This window comes from Dreissena polymorpha, chromosome 6, assembly GCF_020536995.1.
Source record: "Dreissena polymorpha isolate Duluth1 chromosome 6, UMN_Dpol_1.0, whole genome shotgun sequence".
NCBI classification, from domain to species: Eukaryota; Metazoa; Mollusca; class Bivalvia; order Myida; family Dreissenidae; genus Dreissena; species Dreissena polymorpha.
In genome coordinates, this window is record NC_068360.1 from 87,477,708 (window position 1) to 87,492,605 (window position 14,898).

At 33.8% G+C, this 14,898-nt stretch overlaps 2 protein-coding genes across 11 annotated transcripts in view; one reads left to right on the forward strand and one right to left on the reverse strand.

The window, feature by feature from the left end:
- The window catches only part of LOC127836161 (phospholipid-transporting ATPase IF-like), a 254,660-nt gene that overhangs the window by 25,623 nt on the left and 214,139 nt on the right, over positions 1 to 14,898 (reverse strand). Inside the window, exon 30 of one of the 9 annotated variants that reach the window (XM_052362603.1) lies at positions 280 to 344. The exons of the other annotated variants lie outside the window; for them this stretch is intronic. Coding sequence (XP_052218563.1) covers positions 333 to 344 — 12 coding nt within the window. The 3' untranslated portion in view covers positions 280 to 332. Of the gene's footprint in view, positions 1 to 279; positions 345 to 14,898 lie in introns of those variants that run through there. 9 annotated transcript variants of the gene reach the window in all.
- LOC127836170 (complement C1q tumor necrosis factor-related protein 7-like) overlaps positions 11,356 to 14,898 on the forward strand; it is a 52,820-nt gene continuing 49,277 nt past the window's right edge. Inside the window, exons 1-2 of one of the 2 annotated variants that reach the window (XM_052362650.1) lie at positions 11,356 to 11,827; positions 12,331 to 12,851. In XM_052362650.1, coding sequence (XP_052218610.1) covers positions 11,800 to 11,827; positions 12,331 to 12,743 — 441 coding nt within the window. In that variant the 5' untranslated portion in view covers positions 11,356 to 11,799 and the 3' untranslated portion in view covers positions 12,744 to 12,851. Of the gene's footprint in view, positions 11,828 to 12,330; positions 12,852 to 14,898 lie in introns of those variants that run through there. The other variant, XR_008028632.1, reaches the window with a different exon arrangement.

Here is a 14,898-nt window from a genome sequence, read left to right on the forward strand (position 1 = left end):
AATAGGCCAGCGTTGGTTGTTCTCAGGGTTTTTTGTACTGAGAGATTAGTGGGATTTTCCAAAGTTTAGCCCAATCAGAGATAAGTATATTGCTCATTGTGGATCTCTTTCAACTTTGCGGGATTAATTTGCCCAACACCAATGCATTGTGTTACCCTAGCGAATTATTAGTCAGTCATTAGCTATGTGGCATCCAACAACTGCAGTTTAACTTCAAAACGGAACCCACCGAAATAATCCAGAAAATCATCGGCATTAATACCAGATCATACAGGCTGAAATATTCCTGGTTCCAAATTGATGTTTTTGTTGACAACACCAAACTGTGCAGTTTACAAGCACACCTTATTACCTATCTCACACTGGTCAGTTTCAATAATGTTGATCTGTGTTAGGGTCAGTTTTCCCGACGAGCGACTAACATTCACCGAGTATCGGTCCCATGACTTCTCACCGCGCTGCATCAAAACAAGCAAACAGTAAAGGCTAGCTAGAAAAGGCTCTAATTGAAATAGAACATGCATGAAAGTGTGTTGCAGAGTTATTTTATGACCTATGAAAAATAGATAATGGGTTTAAGTCAATTGAAACCCTTGCAACACACTTGCACATTATCTTGTTCTATTACAGTATGAGCAAACTAACAATAGGTAATATACAAGCACTAGAAAATGCATACTACATATGTAATGCTTTTTTATATACATTTGGGGAAGGGGTATACAAATGGTTAATATGATAGAAGGAAGGCCGTGCTATGTATACATGTATATACCAGTAGTCATAACATGTAAACAATAATAGTTAAACTTATGTTTCTTTTTATGAAAAACACAAGTGCTGCCTTTGATATAGAACTAAATTAATAAGGATATTTCAACAGAAATACAAAATAAGATAATCCTGTAATAATAGAACTGTCCCATATTGTGATAGAATAAATATAAGTCATGCATGGTAATCCAACAGTAAAACTTAACAACCAACAGTTTTTTTGTCATTCAATATAATTTATAAACACAATTCAAATAGTATAACTGATTAAGATAAAAGAAATGAAATTAATACAGAATGGTATGCATTAATTTAAACATTTAAATACACAGTTAGCAGACATCTTGTATGACACAATTCCTAAGCTGAGAAAAAATGTGAAGAAAAAGTGACACATCCCTGTATACATCAAAGCAAGAAACATATCAAAATACCAAAACAACATGCATTAAAAATTCAGTGACAAATGTAGTATTAGATGTGAAGAAGTGTCTGTAACTTGTTTCCCGCTACAGTCATTTACATAAAAATAGGCACCTATTCAACATGCAAAATTCTTGGCTAAGTATTTCAACATTAACCAATAAACAATCTAGTATACATGAAATCATTTTATCCTCTATCCAACATGCAAAATTCTCGGCTATCCATTTCAACACACAACAGTTCACAATTTATTGCACAGAATATTTCTTTTATCTTCCATTTATATGATATACATTTCTCTTGCAGTTATAGGTCACCAATAGTATAACCTGACAAAAAATTAAGGCGTCAGTGTGACCATGTTCAACGATTTTCCACTAAGATATGTATTTTGACGCATTTGTAGTCCCTTGGAAAGTTAAATTTAATTAAAGACCTTTTATCCAAGATTCAAATTTTAAAAGCTTCATTTCCAACCCTTAGATACTGATGAGCAGCAAACAGCATAAAACCTGAACAAAAATTGGTTAAAATATATAAAACAAGACTATTGTCAAGCAATACAAGTCCCCTACCTCTGCAAATTGCTATCTGTCCATGTTTCATGAACAAATATTAAAAACGTTTAAAGTTATCGCAGGATCCACCATTTTCAGCAATATTTCTAGTCTATTTAATGCCATAGCAACCAGAATTCTTGACGCAGAAACAGAATGAAATGAAGTGCATACTTTCCATATCGCATTCTGTCCATGTTTTAAGTTTCATGAAAAATATGAATAACTTTTTAAGAGATCGCAGGATCCAGAAGAGTATGACCTATTGTATCAACCAGAAGAGTATGACAGACTGACAGACTAACAGACACATAGAGCGCAAACAATAAGTCTCTCTCTGGTTTCACCAGTAGGGGACTAATAATATTCATGTGAAAATATTGTTATTGTGTCATTCAATCATACAACGTGGTTGAACAAAATTAAGTAAGACTATAGACTAGAATTCCAGTGTGTATCCTACGATTCCCTCATATCCAGCTTATCCTAGTATCAATAATTTTGAATAATTTTAAAAATGATTACAAACACAACCAAAATGAGGAAAAAAACAAGCATAATTGCATTTCAAAATCTTAAAAGAAAATAGCCCAAATTTATATTCCATACATTTTGCTAGACCTCTTCATTAAATACCAAATACACTGCAAAGTGAAGCAGATGACTGAACTTTTGTAAACACATTTGTTTGATTTATATTCACAAAATTTACTTTCACTTGCTCCCAATTAGCACAAATTGTTGCATGAAATTCGTCATAAATTTTAACTAACGTAAGAGCTGTGCGCTCACATCCCGTGAGGTGAAATGCGCATATTCAGTGGGAATACAACCTTCCCTATTGGACACTGATTTTATAAAATCTGTTAATAGTAACATACATGCCCAAAATTGTTGTAACTAAGCCTATTGCAATCGAGTATTTTCCTTTTTGGTATGACGTCTTGATACCAGGTAACCACATTCATTGTGAATATTATTGCGGTTGTGCATGAAACTATTGGCTTTGCGTGGTTAAACACGCCTTTAATACACAGTTTTGACATGGATGTAACAGAAATTCAATAACACTTTGAAGGTTAGTTCTTATGTTTACAGAATTCATAAGTATCAAGTCAATGTTGTCAGTATCAGATCAATTTAATTGTTATTAGGTCAATGATATCAGTATCCGTTCAATTTTGGTGTTATAAGATCAATGATGTCAGTATCCGCACAGTTTTGCTGTAAGGTCAATGCTGTCAGTATCCGATCAATTGTGTTGTAATCAGATCGGATCAATGTTGTCAGTATTCGCTCAATTTTGTTGTTATAAGTTCACTGTTGCCAGTATCCGATCAATTTTGTTGTTATAAGGTCAATGTTGTCAGTATCCGCTCAATTGTGTTGTTATCAGGTCAATGTTGTCAGTCTCAGCTCAATGTTGTTGTTATCAGGTCAATGTTGCCAGTATCCGCTCAATTGTGTTGTTATCAGGTCAATGTTGTCAGTCTCAGCTCAATGTTGTTGTTATCAGGTCAATGTTGCCAGTATCCGCTCAATTTTGTTGTTATAAGGTCAATGTTGTATCAAGTCAATTATACAGATATCAGGTCAATTTTGCTGTTATCAGGTCAAGGTTGTCAGTATGAGCCCTATTTTGTTGTTATCAGGTCAATAATGTCAACAGGCGCTCAATTTTGTTTTTATCAGGTCAATAATGTCGCCAGGCTCTCAATTTTGTTGACATCAGGTAAATAATGTCAGTATAAGGTCAATGTTGTTGATATCAGGTCAATGTTTTCGATATACGACAAGGCACTTCCAATTTTAAAGTCATGATACATACCATTATAATTTAGTTTTTGGTAGCTTATTAATTTGATTTCATGAGTCATCAGAGAAATAAAACAATATATTGTTTTTATGGTCACAATAAAGAGATGCGTTTGTCAGAAACACAATGCTCCCAATGCGCCGCTTTATTTTCACCTTTGACCTTGCAGGATGACCTTGTTGACCGTTCATCTCTCAAAATATGCAGCTCCATGAGATGCACATGCATGCCAAATATTAAGCTGCTATCATCAATATTGCAAAAGTTATCACCAAGGTTAAAGTTTTGTGACACATAAAATGACTTACAGACAGACAGGCCCAAAACAATATACCCCTTATCATTTGATCTGGGGGCATAACATAATTTAAAACATATGCATAAAACAATTCTTTTAATGCTTTTTCCAATGTTTATTTTTATTGTAAGGAGTTAAACAGAAATATTATGCAAGCATAGTAATAATGTAGTTTTACAGTAGAACAGTAATTCTAATTTTATTTTTTATTGTTTTAAACAATGAATAATTGCTTTTAAATAACTTTATAAACTAAACAAAATCATCAAATAAAGTGTCCACAAATAATATTTGAATAAACATATTGGAAATAAACAGGATTATGACAATGACATTCAACACATTTATTATATAATTGACTATTTCTTCATCTTTTCCATTTTTAAAAATTTAACTGGCTAATCAACAAAGGGATTGGCAATGTAAGGTCATTCAACATAATTTGAAATGCTTAAAGTCCTAGTGTTGAAATGGATTGTGAGAAAATGTTCATATTTCCACTCCATTGATGGTACTTACCCATTAACATATACTGGAATTTTTTATTTTATTTTGGGGTATCTAAATGTTGCATATTTCACAATCCTAAGCAGTATTGAAATATATCACAGTGTATGAACGCCATTGTGCAAAAATGGGTCTTATGCCATATGCTGCACATACCTTCTGACCAGTCTGCCCATTAACTCATTCTGGTCTGTAGCTTAACTTTCCACTATAAAGTCACGGAAATATTTCGTGGTCTCGTAAGCAGACAAGTTAGCTCCTGAACAGATTAGGAAAATGCGCAGACTGATCCAGAGCTATGCGTGCCCAATGTGGCATAAGACTCATTTTCCCGTGACATGGCTCATAAACTTCCCCATACTTGATTTGTCAATTACCGGACTGTCCTACTGCAGTATTATTGACTGTTGTACTTTAAAGATACTTATATAATATGAACATTAACCCATTTATGCCGAGTGGAATCTCCCATCCTTCTAAATTGGATCAATATATTTCCAAAATTAGGGATGTCTAGATTATTTGTTTCTATTTTTAGAATATTTCGTACAGAAATTCCTTTAAGCAAACAGCGCTGACCCTGATGAGACGCTGCATCATGTGGCGTATCATCTGGGTCTACGCTGTTTGCCAAGGCCTTTTTTCTAGACACTAGGCATAAATGGGTTAAATCAAAATGTGCCAAACATCTGCAACATAAAATGTTAAAGCCATGCCAAATCAGCCATAGTCCTTCAGCATGCCAATCGAGCAAATTTCTTTTAAGTCATTCCACTAACATCATACCACCAAATTGCAAAATAAAATTATGACCATATGACAATGATACAAAACATATCATGTGAATGTTTCCACTGAAACGGTGCAGGTAAAACTAATAATTATTGTGGAAATAATATTTGGAAATGAGGTCAAAGAGGTTATGGTACTGTTACATTGTCCACCTATCTTCAGATTAAACTGTCACACCAAAAATACCTGGGACATGACAGTATAAATGGCATCTATATCAGTAATTCAAATTTTGTAATGTTCAAACAATGGCTTGCGCATGTTTGGAAAAGTAATGAAGACATTTAAATGGGTTTAGACAGGAAAGACACTGTTAGTCTCTACTGGAGTTTTGATAAGTAGAGACTTCCTTAAAACAAAAAATTACTAAAACCCGAAACACCGGCTACTCTGAGACGAGACTTTACGCACATGCATTTAGCCCAGATTTCCATGAGGCCAGTTCCTATACAGGGACAAACACTATACTTTTATCCAAAGTTCACCAAGAACATAGTTATGTATACAAACGAAACAAGAAATGGCACAAAAGTCGCAATGCCTAGTTCGTACCGTAAAGTCTTTAACTTTATTACAAAGTAGCATTAAATGATCTTTTAAAAGCATGACATCCCTGTAACACATCGGAGTCACCAAGCAGAGACCACACTTATTTTTGAACAACAGACATAAAAACATATGAGACGTTCTCGATGAAAACGGGGTTAATGCATGTGCGTAACGTGTCGTCTCTGCACAGTCTGCTATAAGAACCAAGATGCTTTCTTGCGACAAAAGCATACACAATTCACGGTTTAATCAAAATTTAATTATTTCAAACATTTTAATGTCAAGCCTTAACATGACACAGCTAGAGATTGCAGGAAATTTATTAATTTAAGTTAATTCCTTAGCTTTAACCACGGGAGTTTTATTAATACGGACCATAATATCATTTATAATATTTTTTTGATTCCCACACCTTTCATAAATATAGAACAACAAAAGTCTTAAATCAGGTTTTCAGTATTCATATCCAAAATTCTATTTCATTGGTGAATGGTAACACACATCTAAATGTTTACATTTAAGGTTTTTCATTTGTAAAAAGTAACCCAAATTTATCTGTGTAGGCTCGGAGCACAATGTCCGGCAGCAAGTCCAGGGTTATGAGCCCATGCTCTGCCAACCACACGCTGGGAGAGTGACGTACCGTGTTCCAGTCATACATGTTGTACAGTAAAATGAGCCGCATTCTGGGATAACTGGGCTTAATGCATGTGCTTTAAGTTTCGTCCGTGATTAATATGAGCAGTCTTCACATGCTCATCAGGGACGACTCTTTTCACTTTTATGCTACATTTTTTCTTATAAGGAAGTCTTTTTTTAATTTAAAAGACAAACCAAATATAACACCCCAAATCCTTTTAACTTCAGATAATTTTTTAAGTTTTATATATTTTATTAAAAAAGGCTATTCAGATCAGGAAACCAAGGAGACTTACAAAGTTTTGATGCTAGAGACATGATTTGAACACACTTTAATTTGGCCTCTATACCATATTACACACCAATACATTATCCCTGACCCTTGATCTACAATGAAGGTGTTTTAAATTATTTAGTATATAAACCTATATGAAATAGGCTCCAACGGGGTTTGACCAGTTTTGATCACAGAGCCAAAATGAAAACCATGTTTGCAGAGAACCACTATATAATATTTACCAAATACTTAAAGCCTCAAAGTCGCAATTTGAGACAAGGAGTGATTTGCTATAAGTCTAAAACAAAAGCACCGCATAACGGGTGCAAACGCTCGGCTGCGGGTGCTGTTTTAAATAAATGAAAGCCTATCAGAATTATTTTTTATTAGATGTCACAGTGACCTTTACCTTTGACCTAATGACCCAGAAATGGATGTGGCGTGTAGAACTCATCAAGGTGCATGTACATATGAAGTTTCAAAGTTGTAGGTGGAAGCACTTTGATTTGAGAGCCAATATTAAGGTTTTAGCACGGCGGACGCAGGACGGCGGACACCGGACGGTGGACGACGAGCTGACCATGACAATACCTCGGGTTTTCCACGTAAACAGCCGAGCTTAAAATCATGTGACCTTTGGGGCATGACCTGCTTCGACCCCATGGGAATGATTTCAATATCTTTGTAGATATCCAAATTAAGAACCAAATATTAAAGCTCTTAGCCTTGCAGTTTCAGAGGAAAATATTTTTTAGGTCGGAACGTTTTTTTTTAAAGAATCCACTAAAACAAATATGTTTAGCTCTGTTGACCTACATATTCAGCAGACTGGAACGATTTGCCAAATTTTGAGGTCTGTGACTATAGGAACCATTCCTGTAAAGTTTCATTGAAATCTGCAAAGCAGATTAGGAGATGTTGTTTGAAGCCATTCATTGACTCCAACCGAAGCAATACCCAAAACAAATGACAACAGATGCCTCATGGCCACCTACCACTATAGACCACAATGGGCTGTTTGTGCTTAGGCGAGCTAAAGTTCTAGTGTCTGAAGTCTTTTAAGAAGAAACAGGAAATTCACAAACCTAGTAAATACAATCATCCAGGTCTTTTTGGTAGAATATGAGGAGAATAAAACACAACAGTTAAGTGCTTATTTCAACATTTATTGCATTTTTCAAGACATTTTGTGTTCCATTTCACTAGACCAGGAACATGTCATACTTTAATTTGAATACACCAATATTATCTGTGATAAATATCGGTATCGATTTACCTCGATTTTACACTGAGATGAAAGCTGTAAGGGTATGTTACACTCAGTTAACATGTATAGGCAGGTTTATTTTAACAAAACAAGCGTTTATCAGATTAAAATGTTAAAAATCATTTATTTTTGACTAATCAGAGGCTTAAAATTAGTACTATTAATGTGTATGTAATGGCACACTTTTAAGCAACATAACAATAAGTTAATAAGATTGCTCAATAACCATTTTATGTGAATTAAAGGTACATAAACCCATTCAGAAAACAGTAAGAAATGCACACCTTTCAACAAAATGGCGACAGCTCTAAGTTCAGTTCATAAAGGTTCAGAGTTTGTGAAGGACTATTGTTGTAATGCTTGTGAAAGTAAAAATATCGTAGAAATTGCAGAGATGTACTGTGAAACATGTCTGAAGTGTATGTGTGAAAATTGCATTAATCATCATGGTCAATTAAATGCTAACCATGGCATATATGGGAGAAAAGACAAGAAGAAATGGTCTCTTACTAAGAAAATGGCAAACTTTATACAGACATGTGGTGCCCACACAGACAAGAAACTAAAAATGTTTTGTGAGGACCATTGTAAAATGTGCTGCAGCATTTGTGCTGTCCTAAATTACAGGTTTTAACAAAATTGATATGTTTTACTTTAATGTTAAAGTATCAGGCAGAACTTCGACAATTTTGAATTTGACAAACATAATTCAAATAAATTCTAAATTTGAACAACACTATTATGCAACTTTTAAGCACACAATTGTTTTGTCTGGCTCAACAATTCCACGTTATATACCAGAATGTCTGAAACATTTTTTCTTAATTCCCAAGGTACTAAATCTGAGGCAAGTGATCGCTAGTCTCAAACCAATGTAGTGAATGATAAATTAAAGCCAGACAAAGCTCAAATAGCGAATTGTGTTGTAATCTTATAGAACGTACGTCGTTTTTAACCAATGTCGGGACAAAGTGTCAATACAAAACTTTCAGAATGAAACCACTTTACACATGCAAAACCACACATCTAACCTAGAAGTCATATTACGCCAGACATTTGAACCAGAATAAATCACAATAGAAATGACATAGCATTTTATCATTCAAGTAACAAATTTACAAAAGATATTTCAGATGAAATTCACTTTCATTAATATGTAAAGTTGTATGTTCACAAGCAGATTCCTTAAAATAGGTCACTATATTTTTGTAATTGACAATCTGATAATATTCTGAATAGCAGAGATGCAACTTGTGGCAAATGTTCAGTATATAGGTAAAGTGGGATTTGTCCCTTCAGTGATAATTATGGCTTTTCAACAGTAACAAGAAATATATTAAAAGGTATTAATCATATATACAATTATAACGCACACAAGGCTAGTAAATTAAGTTTGTAAAAAAATAATTAAAAGTTTAACTTAAAGACTTAAATTAAATATCATACATTTCTCAAATGGTTATAAGATTCCATCAAAACATGTTACCATAAAATCTATAGGAGTCTTCCCTTTCTCAGAAGCTATCAATAATAATTTACATGATCTAAGGTCAAAGCATTCTAAATGTATTGTGCTAAAAGCAAATTTACACAGACTAGCCCAACTGTCCTTGACCTTTGACCTGTAAACATCAAAAGTAATAGGCATCTTTATTTCCTTCAAAGTAAACATTATACCTATGTGCATGGTTGAAGGTAAAATCATTCTCTAGATATCAAATGGAAATGAAAGTTCTATAAATCGACCAACTTATCTACCTAAAGATGGGAAGGTTTAAAGTTATTTCCCCCACTTCTTCCTTTGGGGGATACAATAATACATATTTTAACAACTGGATCACATTTTGTATTGATTGTTATGTTTCAGACAGTGCAAGGAGCTGACTCTTATTTCAGAGAAATTTAAAAACTCTAAAATTATCTGCAAAATCTGACAAGTTTCCTTTTTATTGGATATGTAGGTCTTTGACGATAAATCACATCTTTACGAAGCGAAACTGATTTAGAGTATTTTGAATTTATGCAGATTTTTGTGTTCACTCGAATATTTTTTATTTCCGTTTGGGAGTTTTTGGTGCTTTACACCAAGATTACAAGGCTATTATGTTTTCCATTGTCGTATAATTATTATGCCCTTTAGACTTTATGTATATTTATACTCAATTTCATCCAAACACAGCATTTACGAAGATACAAACTGCTTGAAAATGTTATATCATTTTATAGTATAAAACTAGGGAGAAATAAACACTTGTCTGCTAAATTTCTTGTATAAGATTGGAATGTCGAGAACATGTGATTAGATTTCCGAGAGAACTACAGAGAAATAAACGTTCAGCTGCTTAATATCTTGAGTCAGACAAACTGCTGATTACATGTTGAGTAATACAGTGGTTACCACATAACACAGACGTCTTCAGCCGAGTTCCCATCAGTCATCAGGTGTTTCGCCCCTTATCTCGGAACACCCTCTTGATGGCGTGGCAGCAGTGTTGATCAGACACTGCTCGTCTGTAATGGCTGCATAATTGAACACATTTGAGTTCAAAAATACGTGTTTAATGGTAAACGCCCAACCAAACGTTATTTAAAACGTATTTTCTGACAAACACGATTTTGCTTATCTGAATTTTCAAATCAAACACACCTGAAAATTCAGTTTACCATGATGATTACCCGATCCTGGATTAGGACAAGCAAATTGGACCTATGCGTTTCTAGGCGCAAGAACAAAAATTCAGTCTACAAGACAATACGTGTGAATTGTACAATTACAGTAAATAGTGACCTTAACAATAAATTGAGTTTCGCCTTTAAGATGTTAATAGATAACACTTAAATATATAAATATTGTGTTTTACATATTATGTTAATTTTAATTTATACGCACGATACTAATCAGGTCTACTAATCAGGTCATGTAGAGCCGAGCGGTAATATCAAATTTAATGATACCGCGAATAAGACATGAACTGTTAGACGTGTATATGAATGTATATTATTGCTGTGCTAAGAATAATTTACCTTGACCGTTTCAAGATGGTGACCACACTAAACGATTATTATGTTTAGTTTAACGACCTTGTATGATGTATAGATGGCTGGTCCCTTGCATTAAAGAAGAGCAGATCTAATGATATCTACATTTTTGTCATGTGGTGATTTCTCGAGCGTTTCATTATTTCAAAATATAAAACATCGAAAGTTCAGTATAACTATATTTTTACACTTGAGTCATTTAAATACGATTCGAAAATATATCCATTATACATGTGAATATGACTGCAGTATGTTAAAAGACCTCGACATTGCCTTTCACTCGTTACTATTTTTACTAAAAGCGATGTAACGTTTATTTGAACTACAGGGTTACCGTAATGAAATAATGGTATTCCAGTGGCCTTGTGGTTCCTTCGACGTATAAATCTCAGCCACCATTCGTTTTCACTAGAAGGTTGTTGCTCACTGTGTCGACGCAATCGCGTTAAAGGAAACAAAAATTGTAAATCTGAAAAAACTGCCGGAGCTAAAATGAAGAAAGAACTGAGAGTTGTTCTGTATGTACTGAATCTCGCGGTGACATCATTGGCAGCGGAACCCGCATGTCCCGTGTGCTCGCGATATAATTATGAGGAAATGTTATTAGAGCGAGTTATCCGCAATGAGCTGGCCCTGGAACACACGCTTAAAGACATCAAAGAAACAAATACAAAGGTTGTGGATGCATTGAGGAAGCTTCAAGATGAAAACGATAAAGTCAACATTGTTAATGCAGCAATGGAACGTAAACAGATTGTTATGGAAGCAGCATTGAACGATTCCATTAAAACGGCGCTGACAAACGTGTCTGAATCTCTTACTCATGTGCTGACTGAATCGGTATGAGCGATCAAAGAAATGGAAGGCAGAGTTGACCTTATTAAAGGTAACATGAAAATGCATGCGTGTAACGTTTTACACATCATTAGGTAGTTTAAAGTTACCTAATTGCACTATTTTGTTGGACAATGTACTAAAAAAGCATTCTCAATCGTTTGTTGCTGTATTGGTGATATGGTATTTATTATAGGAGTATTATTCGCACACTTTCACAGTTCACATTTTGTTCAGCAATATTTCCTAAATATTGCAACTTTGTATCAGACATTTGCTATATATGATATTCATGATAACATTTTGTAATACACATGAACCATGTTTATGATTTAAATTGAATCAATAATTTAACACAATTAATACATTTTCCATAACTGTATAAAGTACAAATACTGTTTCGTAACACTAAAAGTATGCATGAATTAAAACATAAGCACACATCTTAATAATAAGCACGTACAATTAAAGCTAAGTACATTAAAATTAAAGCGTATTTGAACTGATACCAAAGGAATCCACCAAAAAAGTACCATGAAAGCGTTGTTATTTCAGGAGAGCTGCAGATCCCAACAATACAGTTCCGTGCCAAGCTCGCCTCCTCTATAACTGTCAGCAGTGGCCAAGATGTAGTGTTTACACGAGTGGAGGTCAACGAAGGTCGTGGCTATGACAAAGGAACAGGAAAGTTCACCGCCTCTGTTGCCGGTCTATACCACTTTGCCGTTCACTATTGCACTCAAAGTTCGAACTGGGTTTCACCGGAGATTGTACACAACGGCAAGTCTCTGCAAACGTCAACCCACTACGGGGCTTCTGCACAACAATGCTCGTCACTGCAGGCCTATGTCGTGATGTCCATGGGTGACATGGTCTGGGCGATATCTACACCCCATTACACTAGTTACTTTTTTCATTCTGACGGTTGGGCTGACAATACATTTTCTGGGGTACTGCTTCATGCATAATATCCAAATGATGTGTACATAGAAACAAATAATGGACTTAGTTTTAGAAACAATTAATACGTTTTACTGTAATTCTTGTTGCATTTGTTCTATTACGCCAGTATTTGATAGAAACACGTTTGGTATTAATTGAATCTTGAAGATATTATATTATTATTTATTTTTAATTGCATGATTGCAAATATAATATACGATTGTTCAAGATTTAAATATTTAACATTATTTCTAGACGTTTTTTTATTCTTCTCACTCGCGAAGACAATGTCAAATTCTTACACTTATTAAGGTCATTATAAAATCAAACCGTATAAATAAATACTTATTGTTAAAAATAAAATGTTTGTTTGCACGTTTGGTTTCAAATTCGCCTTCTCTCATTTAAATGGTTATTCAATTAATGTTATAGTTATTGTTTTTAAGCGTGTGTTATATGCATGTATTTTGAGTTTAAATAATGAAATATTTAACGTAACTTATTTGAATTTTAAAGTGCGTATTATGATGTGAGGATCAGCATTCTTTCAACCTGGTGAATTGAGAATACGGTTTTATTAAGTAAAATAAATTTGAACCCGCAGCTAATACCAAGTATCTTGCTTTTGAATTATCAAACGTTTAAAGAATTTCAAGAATCACGCCTTATTAATACCAAATATATCCGGTTAGTTGTAAATAGAAAAACTAGATAACTGTCAGAGTTTAAATAACTCTGACCAAACTATATAATGCAATACTCGTAATGTTGCGGGAATCTTGCAATTTGAAAGCTCATAACTAAATGCTTATATGCGCATATGTGACCTATATAGGAGTCATATGAAGCGCATATATATCACATTTGCATATACAATATTAAACTAATAAATGATTGCTACCTTATGTATGTGTTTTGCGAAGAAAAGTTCGTTTGTGTCTTATTATTTCGTTCACTATCATCTCCACAATGGTGTCCTTTTCTGTATTAGCAAAATACATTTATAACACTCAAAAATAACATAAAAATGCAAATAGGATGATGTGTGTTTGAACAAAACACGGAGCAACACGTGAAATTTACATGAATATACATCTATTACCTTGTTAAATGTCATTAATTAAATACTTTACATCATCAACAAGGCTATTCTCAGTGTGATAGAAGGCAATTACAGCTTTATGCTGCACAAGCCTTATGATAGCACATTCAAATGAAAGTAAACTAACAATTAAACATGCAACACATAGTTTAAACAGACATTTAGAAGGACGCATGTTATTACTAAATAACTGAACAAATTTCATATAAGGGGATAACATAAATATTGTATTATCTTAATAAGTGTAGCACATGTTGTAAGCATACCCAGTATTCCTCTTTGAAAGCATACAACATGACGCAATATTTATGGTAGACATATAAGCTTACCTCATTGTTTTAATAATTCATAATGGAAATATAATAAAAAGTGTTAAGATATGCTGAAATTCATAAAACGGTTGAATTGAATCAAAGAAAATCGATTAAACATAGTGTTGTTTTAACTGTTGTTTAACAGACACGCACACACTGAAAAATGATATGGCAACAGTTAGAAACAATTCTGTAAATAAGTTAAAAACAAGCAACAAACATAACGCATGCTGATTAAATATATCATCATTTGCATGGAATACAATTTAGTCAACAATGGCCATTATATAATCCAATCTCATAGATAAACATGATGGGCATTGTACGGCATCACAAAAAAAGGCATCAATAGAAATCCTTTAATGCATAGCATCAAATAGCGCCATTTAATGTTAAGAATGGAAAAACTTAAGGTCCCAGTTCAAAAAGCACTATATAATCACAAAGTAATTTAAAAACCTTTACGATGCTGACAAGTTTATGCCCACACAAACTCATCGCGAGAAATTGACCTTGGAGAAAGGGCACACGAGGCCATGTAAACACAAGCAATTTGTATTCAATTCATGTATTATGCAGAAAATAAGAAAAGAAACCAAACATGTGGAAAACCATTTAATTAATAACTTTTTTATATTATATGTTAGGTAAACATAATGGCAAAAGCCAACTTGTATCCGAATAACTATCATACAGGATACTTGATTTATCTCAATACAAACATCATACCCAGTTTTTAAAAATATGCTGCACATAACAAGTCAG